Raw genomic sequence first — 12,538 nt, 5'->3', positions numbered from 1 at the left:
ACTGCTCACCAGCTAAGCAGTCCCCTTGAGGTGCACTGGTCTTACTCCTTCATCATCATTTTGAAGTACTTATTTTGATATTTTAAGAAATATATGAAAATTCTGGCTGTATTCCAAAAGAGTGCAAGTGCCTCTTCTTGCTCTCCACTTAGATCCCTTGGCTTAAATAAAGGCCTTATACTTTGAATCTCTACTTTTCAGCTATCCATACACAATTATGATGTGGTTACAGTATGTAACACAAATATTTCCATAGGGTAAGTGTAGTGCACATGTAATTATCTAAATATTGCGAAAATATTGCAGATTGACATGATGCATATTAAACAGTGACAAAATAAAGAGTTAGTATTAGTAAGTCTTAACAACTGTAATGACTGCAAAACATTGCCGTTATAAGAGCATTTCTGTTCTACTTGGCAGGAACAGAAAAGCTGTTTGCTGACTCATGCTCATCAAAGGCATTGGCAGAGATTGTAAAGAACTTAGCATCACATAGTTAATTATTAGTTGTAATGATAAACTGAATGGAATATCATCAGATTTCATTTTTAATATTTTACAAAATGTTAACTTCATAATTTTAACCCAAAACTCTTGTAATAATACAGAGGACAACTGTAAGGCAAATAACAAAATGCTACTATAATTGACAATAATACCTTAAAATTTTAAAAAGCTTTAATATTCAAGCATGAACACATGCAGATTAAAATAATTCCTAAAATGAATTATTTTTCACAGAATGGAAGTTATATAACTGGCGTTCTGGTTAAATAAATCTTTATTACTTTGAACAGAACTCTTGATCTTTGTTTTTGATGTATTAGTGGATAACAGTATTGTTTTCTGAAAGTATATTTGCACCAACATTCTACCAGTAGTTTTGTTTCATAGGTGTGTATATCACAGTCTTTTCTTCAGTTTTTGATATGCAAACATTGTTATGTTTTAATCTTACCTACCACTAGATATTTTGTAATATCATATTTACGAAACTTCAAAGCTTTCATTAAACAAATGAGAATACTGTACACGCCCATCAGCTTCAAAAATGATCTACTGTAAATAAACTTCAAATTAATGTTTCAAAATGTATGTTAGAGCTTCCTGATGATAAATGAGCACACACTTTCTGTTGCTGTTAGTGAAATTAGCATGTTTGGATAAACCATATTGTTGTGGATTTTCACCAGGACCAAGATGAGCGCCATGCAGCCAGTCCTAGAGAGCAGCACAAGAAGCAGTCTGTCCATAGGCGATAATATTGTCACCATGAGGGCAGATATAGGTCCAGTCCAGGTTTGGTAGTATTTTGATGGGCAGTTCAACAAAGTTTGGACACTAGTACTGCTATGTGAAATGATGCCAGCTAAAGTCAGAAAGTAATAGTCATTACATATTAACTTTACAGTCAATACAGTAAGTTATTGCTAGTGGAGCACAATTTTTGTGCCAATGTATTTGGCCCCTAGAAGAAATGGGACCAATATGCCAGTGCTTAATATACCTAATGGATAATAATCTAACACTGTCAATGGGATACTCTTAATAGGAGTAGAGTTTATGGGGGAGAGTGAGCTGATGGGGTTTAATTGGCCCAGTAGGAATATAGGTGGATACTGCTTGAGCCAAAATATCTTCAAGGAAGGGCACAGTGAATAGTGTGTCATCAGGGGTTTGCAGTTTATTGTGTGGTTTTTGATATGTATATAAATGAAGTCCCAGGAGCCATTTCAGTTGCCATGAGAAGAATCCTGCAAGAATTTTTTGAGGGGATGGGGGAGGTGTTGTGCTTTGGGTATTAAGTCTTGGGTCTGGTGCAAGGAGTAATGGAACTGGTCTATTGGAGTAAGGGAGCCTGATCATCTAGTAGAGTGTTAATAAACTGACAGGACTGAACAGATGAGGCAGTAGTGGCTATTGATGTTAAGATCGACAGCAATCCAATAGTGAAGAAGGTCTGTTTGAAGTGGATGAGGAAGTCTTAGGATATGGGTTTTGGTACAAAAAAGCAGTAGATGTTGGCACAGGTTGCAGTTAGATTCTTCAAGTACCAGTAAATGGTAAGGATTAGGTGCCCTAAGAGATAATTGAATAAAGGTTGAGTAAGAGGAATATCCCTGAGGTGTCCAGTTGCTACCCATGAATGTCTGTGGGGTGAAGGATGACATGTTGACTGTGTAATGTAGTTGTAGGAATGTTTCATTAAGGATAAATGCTTGGATGTCATGTTCAGACTGGATGTGGATGAAATGGTTTTTGCTGGAGTTGACAGACAAATATCATGGAATAGAGTATTGTGCTGTCTTCACATCATGGTCTGTTATGTGATGAAGTAGGGCTGGAAAAAGGTTTTAAACTATATTTTTGATGTAGTTGAAAAGGAAGCGGCTCTGGTTTTGGGATTAGATGATTTGGACATTAATATGGAACTGTTAAGGTTCTAGTTGGAGGATATGTGCAGGTTCAAAGGGTTAGTAGTTCTCGATACAAGTGGCAATAGAATGGGTAATGTGTTTAGCAGTTATGGTGGTACAGAAGGAGTTGTTGGGATGAAGGGTTGTGCCAGTGGGACAGATGGGGAAAATAAGTTTAAGTTTCGTGGTTGGTGGCTTTGGTTTATATTTATGGAAGTGTGTGGATTGAGACTGGTTACAGATTTTGCGGTGGGTGGGAGTATAAGTTTTTTTTTATGCAGACAGTTTGGTTTGCAATGGGGACAGGGCTGAGGCTTTCTGAAATTTCGCTTCAATGGTCGTTGCACTGTAGCATTTTATATATGTAGGCGATTGGATGGAATTTGGATGGTTCTGACACCAGTGGTTGGCAACTCGTGGACCAAAGGATGCGAAACCATTTCACGAGGCCTACAGGAATGTTACTGTTCCGGTCATTATATAGGGAACAAAACTTCCAGAGATCTGATGTATTTCGTGCAAGGAAAAAATAATTCAAAACAGCTGCTAGAAGCAGGGTCCAATAGTCGGGATGCGATCTGTACGTTTTGATGTTAACTGTTATGTCGCATTTTCATTCCAGAACTGCCTTGTAGCTGCTGCTAAACCACCTTCCTGCTTGTGACACGCGTGACGTGAATAGCTCTACGGCAGTAACCTTTCGCCGATGCCTTGTTAAAAATAATCTTTAACACCTGAGGAAGTGACGCGAAACCAGTTTACACATTTAACAAAAAGAATTCTACAGCCAGTGCAGATTATTTCTCTCAAAACATCTCAGAATACTGTGTAGCCTTAGAGTATCAGTTTTGCCTTGGCATTCTCAGGTGCGGGCCTTCTATACGTCGTCGTTCGTCATGCAGCACACCGCATTGGACGCGTAGGATCGTGACAACTGCCCCAGTACCACACTGCAACAATGTGGATCGTGGATGGAAGACGAAGACGAGAGGGCTGAAAAACAGCGCAGACAATAAAGACAACGATAAAAGCAGAACCGGTAGCGTACGAAATTAGGAACTGAGAACTGAACGCAATAGCATAGCTCAAGCCTAAAATGTTCCACAACTCGAATGGTGCGAAATTTTTACCCTGGGCGTTGGGATTTGTGGAATGAAACAAGACATTTTAGCAATATCTCATTATGTAGTAATTCAGAAACACGAAATTTGTATTCGAACAAAACATGTGCTACGAAAGAGAAAGTGCAGTTTTTTGTAGTTATTTGAAAAAATATATCTTTCTTATACCAAAGAAGTTCATCGATTGCTTCTGATGTTAGGAGTTCGCCAGTAGATAGCGCCAAGTTCAAGCTGTTAGCTGAGTTTGGCATGTAAAGAATGGCGTCTGGTTGTTTGTTTTCTGTGATGTTTTAGTTTGTGTGGGCGGCTTGTTGATGTTTAGGCGTCAGTTCTTAGCAATAATAATAATAATGAAATGGCTTGACGATCACTGTGTTTCGAACTAATAGGAAAAGTTTTTAATACGCCCTCCCTTACGAGTGCCCTATATATTTTATGGTGATTGCCTGTTACGTATTTTACCAGCGATAGCTATGTCCCAGCAGTCTGAAGCTAAAAAACATGTTTGCGTTCTTTGTAACACAAAGCTCGATACAAAGGAAGAGCTGCAGGAACATTTTCGGTAAAGTTCGTCGATGTTACACGTTTGCTAACAAATTGTAAACTTGTGCTATCATTTTTTTTTTCTTTCCAGGAAACACGCAAATAAAGAAATTGATAACAGAGGCCGTCCTTGTAAGCAGCTACAACCAGCTGCAAAGACAACAAAACAGCCAGTTCCAAATCGTGCTAGCGCGACAAAGCCATCTGGAAAATCAGATGAAATAATTTGTGATGTGTGTGGGCAAGAATTCGAAAATGTCACCATTGCCATTCAGCATAAGTTCCGGAAACATCCTGAAAGTGCAGCTAAGCACTTCTGCCCATATTGTGGCATGCAGTTTCCTCTTAAAATTAATCGTGACAAACATCTTTCCGACCATCCAGATAAGAAGCCTGAGAAGATGTTTCCGTGTGAAGATTGTGGCGTTGTTTTCTACAATGAAGAAGCTCAGTCCTACCACGTGAAGTCAACGCACAAGAGGTACGTTTACGTTCATGTTTGCTGTACGATAATATCAATATGAACCTGTTCGCAGTATTCGTGAGCGCGATGGTTAAACAGGGATGCCCCCAACAGGTGTCTTAAGAAGTGTTTGTTTAGGAAGAGTAAGTGTTAGTGCCACTGAATTGACATTACACTTAGTATTGCAAACAAGGTTTTGTTTTAGTTTAAAATTTGTGTATAGTTTGGTAGTTTCGCTATGCAGCAAATGGTTGCTTATATCTGTACATCTATGCCTTACAAGTGGCTGAGTCATACTTGACATACATTCCACTTATGACACAGGCCTCAGTATTTTTATACCCCTGTTAGACATGAAGTATGATGATTTTTAACTGTTCACTCGCTCAGTGTATGGTAACATTTTGTCATCTTTTCTGTGAAGTTACTGTAGCAACGTCGACCAATACAGTGGAGTTTGGTTATCTGCAGAAATTTCATTCCACAAGCACTAAGTGGATATATGGGGTCAAATTAACGTAGCCAAGCCAAATTTTGGCTTCGTCTCATAACGTGAGAATGTGGCATGTGACATAGTATTTACGCAAAGAGAAAGGGAACAGAAAACTTAATATTTCTTTTGCGCCATCATGAGATTTTGTAATGTGGGCTACACTGACAGACTGATTTGTAGTGTAGACCAAGGTGTAGGCCAACATTGGAAATTAACAATCTGGTTATTAGTTGGTGGAGCCCATGAATGTGAACGTATGAAACCCTAAATGTCATTACACACTGATCTGTAATGTGGCTCACAGTGTAATAATAATAATAATAGCTTTATTCAACATCGAATGGTACAGTGCACATGTACAAAGAAACAGTAATGATTAAAGTTATTTGTACAAGACACATTCTTCTGAATACGCCATTAATTTACAACAAAATAAGATGTTTACTGTTTTCTATTCACATAATTTCACAAAGCATTTGTTGTTCTTCATATAAGTATGGTACTCTTCTAATGTGTAGAATGGGTGTTTTACTAAAAATTTCTTAAGCTGATGTTTCAGTTTAATTGTAGGAAGAGCCATGACTGCACTAGGCAGTGTATTAGCTAATTTTATACCTGCATACTGAGGCCCCTTTTCGTAAAGTGCTGTTCTCTGGCTGCCAATGTAAAATCTTTCTTTATTTCTAGTATTGTACTGGTGGAAATCTGAATAAGTGTTTGGGTGCAGTCTTTTCACAAGCAATATGGCTTTTAGAATGTATGTGTTTATAACAGTTAACACCTCTGTTTTTGGAAACAATTTGCGACAAGATTCCCTATATTTTGCTCCACAGATTATTCTCACACCCCTTTTTTGAAGAATGAATAGCTTATCTAGATTAGCTTTGGTTGTTGCCCCCCAAATTTCAATAGCCTACCATAGTTCAAGTGAGAGGAGAAAAGAGCATGGGGGACTAGTGTAGCAGGGGATACAACCCGTCGGCTTTGGACATTGACGTCACAAGTCGCCAATCGAGAAGCGATTCTTCTTACTGTTGTAGCTCCCTTCAGTGGCTGATAAGTGTTTTTTGGCTTTTTTTAAAAAAAAATCTCACGAGATAGAATAAACAGATCCACTTTATTAAGCAATCAGTAAAAAAACGAAACTGAAACATAACAGCAAAAGCGAAAATGGTAAACTGCTATCTGGCGACTTGTGACGTCATTGTCCAAAGCCGACGGGTTGTATCCCCTGCTACACTAGACCCGAGCATGGTATGCAGTCTTTAGGACTATGGTGTCTCTACAGAACTTGCTAATAGTACTGATTGCAAATATATTTTTTGACAACTTAGTTGCTAGGGAGTCAATATGTGTGTCCCATTTCAGGTTGCTTTGGATTGATACGCCAAGGAAATTTAAACACTAGATTCTTTCTTTACCAATTCGTTGCCCATGTATAATTTAATTTTATTATTCAAACTACTTTTGTTAAACTCCATCAAACATGTTTTACTGGTGCTTACATTTAAGTGGCTTTCATTAAAAACACTGAACAATTTCTTTTGTCACATTATTACACTCGGCCTCTAGTTCATTACATGATTCCTTTTTACATACAATGGACATGTCATCGGCATACAGAACAATTTTGGAATTTATAGTACAGTATTTAATATCATTTACATAGATTAAGAACAGAAGAGGGCCCAACACCGAGCCCTGGGGCACGCCATATTTTATGCAAGTGATCTCTGATTTGTAAACACCACTTTCTGTTTTAAGTAGAACAAACTGTTTTCTATTGCTCATATAACACTTTATTAGGTAATAAGCAGCACCTCTAATGCCCATGTTCCATAGTCTCTAATGCCCATGGTATTTAGGTTGAAGGGTGATACTTTGGTTTTGAATTAGTGAAGTGGTATTAAATAGTTAAGGTAATGCCCCAAGGTTTCAGACAGCACAAAGCCTGTCATGTAGGGCCTCCTAAGTGAACCTTGTAGTCGTGTTGCTGTTTCTGGTGGATTCTTATATACATATGTAGACCTACAGCAAAATTCCAATCTTTAACAATCTCAATACTGTTTTGATTGGTATGACCTACGGAGATGAAGCAGAAAATGCAAGCTTCTGCAGATGCTGAGAATTTACAAATGTTAACCCTTGCCCCAGAAATTGGGTTGATTGAACATTATGCTTTTGTATTTTCGGTTTCAACCGGAGTAGTCAAAAGGTTATAGGCCCTGAAAGCTTATCCAGCAAGCCTGTGCGTGTCTCAGCAGTGCCTGGATAGAGGTAGGGGAGGATGATGAATTTAGATGGAACTGAAATGTATTAAGTGGATATTTATATTTAAGACAATTGATTAACAAATAAAACTTTTTGCAAAGTTAAATTTGGCATTGATAAGAACATCTTCTTAGTTGTTAGGCCTTGTCATATTCCTCGTAAAACTAACCAATGCCTGACATTTTGAGCCCTCTGCTGGGATGCTCTTCAGGACTTCAAATGTCCCAGGATGACTGAGAACCATTGAAAGAGAGCATTTTGTTTACTTATAAATGATTATTTTATCACACTTTCTCAGAGTAGTGGATTTGTTAGGTAAAAGTCTTCAGACTGCTATTAGTGGGCCATTACCACTGTATAAATACTGAGAGCAGACACTGAAGGAGTGAGGAAATCCAAAATGTTGTTGAATTGCCTCTGTTGTTTCCTTGTAATTGTTTATGTTCCTTGCTTGGTGTTGCTCAGTGTCTGTTTCACTTCTGTGATACTTGATAGTCTCAAAGAAAGAATGTTGTAGCTGTTATATCTACTAAAATTGTACTTATTCTTCTATATTTCGAGTGCTTTATGCAGTTCCCTTTCATAAATATTAGTTTCTCTGGCTGGGACATGTATTCATAAAATCCATAACCTGGTCACATTCTACTTGGTGCTCTGCTACTGCTGGTTTTACATTTTGTCCTAGACATGTGTGGTATTCATGCTCTTTAATGCATCTGTTATTAGCCTTCCAGTTTCGCTGATATAGGGCCTATATATGGACCTACTGCACCACTATCCATGCCACTTTATATACTTCCACACTGAGTGTGGTTGTGGTAAAGTATCTCTTGCCAAAACTGGAAGACTATTGCATGAGTTTGTTAAAGAGCACAAACACCACACATGTCTAAGACAAAACGTAAAATCAATAGTAGCAGAACACCAAGGAGAATGTGCCCACATTATCAGTTTTAAGAACATACATATGGTAGTCAGAAGAAGTAACATTTATAGAAGGAAAATCTGTGAAGCAGTCAAAATATTGAAGACCAAGTACAGTTTCAATAGAGATGATGTCTGCCTGCAGGCTTCTGTCTCTGTGGCTGCCAGCTGTTATGGAAGTAAACACCCAGCCATGACAAGATTCCCAGGAAACAACCAAATGGAACAGTAATAATAATAATAATAATAATAATAATCCCCTCTCTTTCACTATCTGCTCTCTGTATTTACACAATGATGATGGCCCCGCCAAGATAACTCATAAATCTGAGAATTGCTTTTTATTTAAAATAGTACATTAAAAGCACAAGGCTACAAGGAACAACCGACTGCATTTATTTTTTTAAATAGCAACCAAATGATATTGCCAACAATGCATACCAGTACCAGCTGTGGTTACACTTTAAAAGTTGCAAAAATTGCTTTTGTTTACTACAATCTGTTTCTGTAAATCTCAACACACTCCCTTTAACAAAACAATAGTTGCTATCTCACAAAACATATGCCTGGTGTGTGTGTGTGTGTGTGTGTGTGTGTGTGTGTGTGTGTGTGTGTGTGTGTGTGTGTGTGTGTGCTTTGTTGACAAAGGCCATTGGCCGAAAGCTGCAAGTGTGAAAATCTTTTGTTGTGCCTATCTGCGACTCAGTATATGGTGAGTAGCAACTTGCCTTCTCATAATATTGTTACTGATTTCTAATTTCTTTTAATCTGTTATTTCTTCTTGTAGGCCACAGCATTCGATGTAACCCATATTTATTCTTTATTTTTCTTCATTTTACCTTCTTCTGATTGAAGTCATGCTTTTAGGTTTTCCAACATTTGCTCTTTCATGCTAGTAGAATCTCAAGCACTTCCAAAACGTTTATATTCATCACGCAGCTTCATTGTTGTTCTTGTGATAAATGCCGTTTCATCAGTGTTCTGGCACAGGTGGTTCATTCTGAAAGCTAGGGTTCGTGCTTTAGCAATATTGGGTATCATATATGTCATTCTGTCATATTCAAAGTTGTAGAACTCTCCAAGTAATAGCATCTTCTGTTGGCCTGTATTCTTTGATTATATCTGTGTAAGTGTTTAGACATTTCATAGATAAGGATGTATTTTTTAACTTTTACGTGTATGGTTCTCAAAACATAGTATTTTGCAAGCATCTCTCTTTGTTCCCACTCGTTGTTTTTGCCCCCTGGGTTTCTTAATATTGTTGGTAATAAAATAACCGAGGCCCTTTGCCATGAACATCAGATTTATTTCCAAATCCCATAACGGAAAGCTTTCACCGTATTTTAATCTGCCGATGAAGTCATCTTTCGACATATGATACACAGAAAGAAGCACTGTCTTTTTACACTTTTTTTTACTTCCCCAGATTCCCCACACTACTGGCCCACAACGTGCCAAGTTAACTTGGAAATCTGGGAATCATCTTTTATTTAAAATAATACATTTTAAAGCAACCAGCTCATATAGCCAACAATGCATACCAGTACCAACTGTGACCACACATTTACAGGGACATGTTGCTTTTGTTTACTACAATCTTTTTTCTGTAACTCTCAACAGGCCCACTAGTAGCAGCCTGAAGATTTTTCTTAGTAACTCCTCTTGTCCAAAAAAGCATGAGGAAAAAACCTGTTATAAATGAATGAAACTCTGTCTTTTGGCAGTGTTTAGCCATTCAGGGACACCAGGGGAATCCTGAAGAACTTGCTTGCTGACCTTGCTGTAAATATTCAGAAATGTAAAATTATGCACTTCACAAAAAGGAAACCTTGTAGTATCCCATAATTATAATATCAGTGAGTCACAGTTGGAATTGGCCAACTCATACAAATACCTGGATGTAACACTTTGTAGGGATACGAGATGGAATGATCACATGGCCTCAGCTGTGGGTAAAGCAGGTAGTATCCTGTGGTTTATTGGTACAATACTGGGAAAGTGCAATCAGTCTACAAAGGAGATTGGTTACAAATCACTCATGTGAATTGTTCTAGAATATTGCTATAGTGTGTGGACCCATACAAAATAGGACTGACGGGATATTGAATGTATACAGAGAAGGGCAACATGAATGGTCACAGAATTGTTTGATCCATGGGAGAGTTATTGTAGGAATGAATTGGCAGGCTGTTGAAGATAGATGTAAACTGTCTGAAGAAAGTCTGTTAACAAAGTTTCAACAACATGCTTTAAATGATGACTAGGAATATAGTGCAATTCCCTTTGTATTGCTCATATAAGGATTGTGAGGATAAGTTCAGAATAACCACTGCATGCTCAGAAGCATTCAGACAATCATCCTTCTTGCACTCCATACGCGAATGGAATGGGAAGAAAGTAGATGTAGAAGATACCATTGAGTACAGAAGTTCTTTGATTTGCTTATGCAAAATGAACTTTTTAAAATGATTGTTTGCAAATGTTTGTCGGTGATACTTTGTAGATTTTTTTATAAACATTATGCAGAAGGTCTCCAAAACAATTAACTCTTCCCGTACAGGGAAATCTGGTTTTTCTAATAAAAAATACAAATAAAGAAAGAAAATCAGAGGTGATAATATTTGGCAGTATGAGGTCAAAATCTGCGAAACTTTGGGATTAACTGAAGCATTCACTTCTGCTTCGCAAACTCGCAGCCAAACTGTCACCATCAGACTTTACCTAGACCTCTGGCTATGCTATGGCTCAGTTTGTCACCACAACCTACGTTCTAAAAAATAATATAGATATAAAACACTGTTATTACTGTTCTGTTCTCTTTCTCTTTGTGCTCATATGGCATCACACTCCCAATTTTCATTACATCACAGTACAAAGCCAACATGCAGTATTGGTAGGTTTAGTCAGCCTGCCATGGAAATGCCGTATTGTAAATTTCTGGCATTTTAGAGGAGAAATGCCAAAGATATGACAAACTGGAGTTCATCTTTGTACAATTGCCATTTGATTATCAGTACATGAAGTCTCTGAAGAGGACAACAAAGAAGCAGGTTCTTTTGTAAAACTCATTCCATCGTGTTTGAAATAACTTTTGGCCTGGGAAAAATCCACATTTTGTGAGAATTTTTAAACTTTGCTACCCTTACTTCACCAAGAGCTGTTAAGCCTTCTTTAGTGACATGATAATGTTGCAAAATGACTGCATTATCTTTTGCAAGGGATAAAATGTAGGGTAAAAGCAATTATGGTGTACCACAGCTTTTGTATTGAGTATTGCTTTTGGTGTTTGTTGATGTGATGAATGATGGGAAGTGAACACATAAAATTGTGAGTTGGTTGCCGGTAGCCAATCAGAAGGCTCGTTCGTATTTTCCTATGATTCGGAAATAAAGTTATCTTATACTTTGTTGTATTAGATTAGAATTTGTATTAGATTAGAACTTCTTTGGAATTTTAAGTGGAATTTGAAATGAGACATACAAGTTGATTATTTTAGTGATGAACATATGTCATGGGATACACTACACGTCAATCTATGATGGCAATCAGACTTTCGTGTTGAAATTTGTTGGCTTCGCCAAAGCACAACCAAATTGTGACACTCCAACATAACATAGGCCTCAGGCTTTGCTACCGACCACCCTGTCAGTGTGCCTTGTTTTCTCCCATTCACATTTGTTGGGTTCACCAGCTGGCAACCAAATGGTCATATTTCCACATGACCTCAGGCTACACTACAAGTCAGTCTGTCAGCACATCTAGTATTCTTCCCCATCTCCATATCAAAAACAAATCAATTCACATAGTCTGCTGAGAGAAATCATTAGATTCAGTGATTCTCATTTGCTACTGTGTACTATCATCTGACTGTCCATGATGAGTGGAAACAAATTGCTGATGTAATTGTGTAGGCTTCCACGGCCAGAGTCAGTCGACATAAGAGTTTTCTGGGTATGGTTTTTTTCTCCAGCAGCCGTAGTTTTATACTTTATGACACGATACCATACCCAGAAAACATTTATGTGAAATTGCTAATAGTAGCTCATAGCTCGGTATTTTGGTACACTGTAAGTGCATATTAGCCAAATCTAGTAACAAGCAAGACTAAATTATGGGAGCAGACCACTGAAAGTGCTTGAGCAGTCTTTTTTTCATGAAGATGGAATTTATTCAGTGACTTGGGTGCTTTTATTCAGTTACTGAGACAACCCCAGGGGCAGAGTCAACGTGGAGGTCTGTCTTACAAAAAATAAATTCTGATTAGACACTCATGTGCTACAATATTTTTGATAACAGCTTGACT

The 12,538-nt window shown here is 37.8% G+C and overlaps 1 protein-coding gene across 1 annotated transcript in view; it reads left to right on the top strand.

Moving 5' to 3' along the window:
- The first annotated feature begins 3,746 nt into the window (after positions 1-3,746).
- Positions 3,747-12,538, top strand: part of LOC124788585 (PR domain zinc finger protein 5-like) — a 54,796-nt gene continuing 46,004 nt past the window's right edge. Inside the window, exons 1-2 of the mRNA XM_047255859.1 lie at positions 3,747-4,103; positions 4,176-4,565. Of these exons, the coding sequence (XP_047111815.1) occupies positions 4,015-4,103; positions 4,176-4,565 (479 nt within the window). The 5' untranslated portion in view covers positions 3,747-4,014. The remainder of the gene's footprint in view (positions 4,104-4,175; positions 4,566-12,538) is intronic.

The sequence above is a fragment of the Schistocerca piceifrons genome, chromosome 1 (assembly GCF_021461385.2).
Source record: "Schistocerca piceifrons isolate TAMUIC-IGC-003096 chromosome 1, iqSchPice1.1, whole genome shotgun sequence".
NCBI classification, from domain to species: Eukaryota; Metazoa; Arthropoda; class Insecta; order Orthoptera; family Acrididae; genus Schistocerca; species Schistocerca piceifrons.
This window is presented reverse-complemented; position numbering and strand designations above follow the sequence as displayed.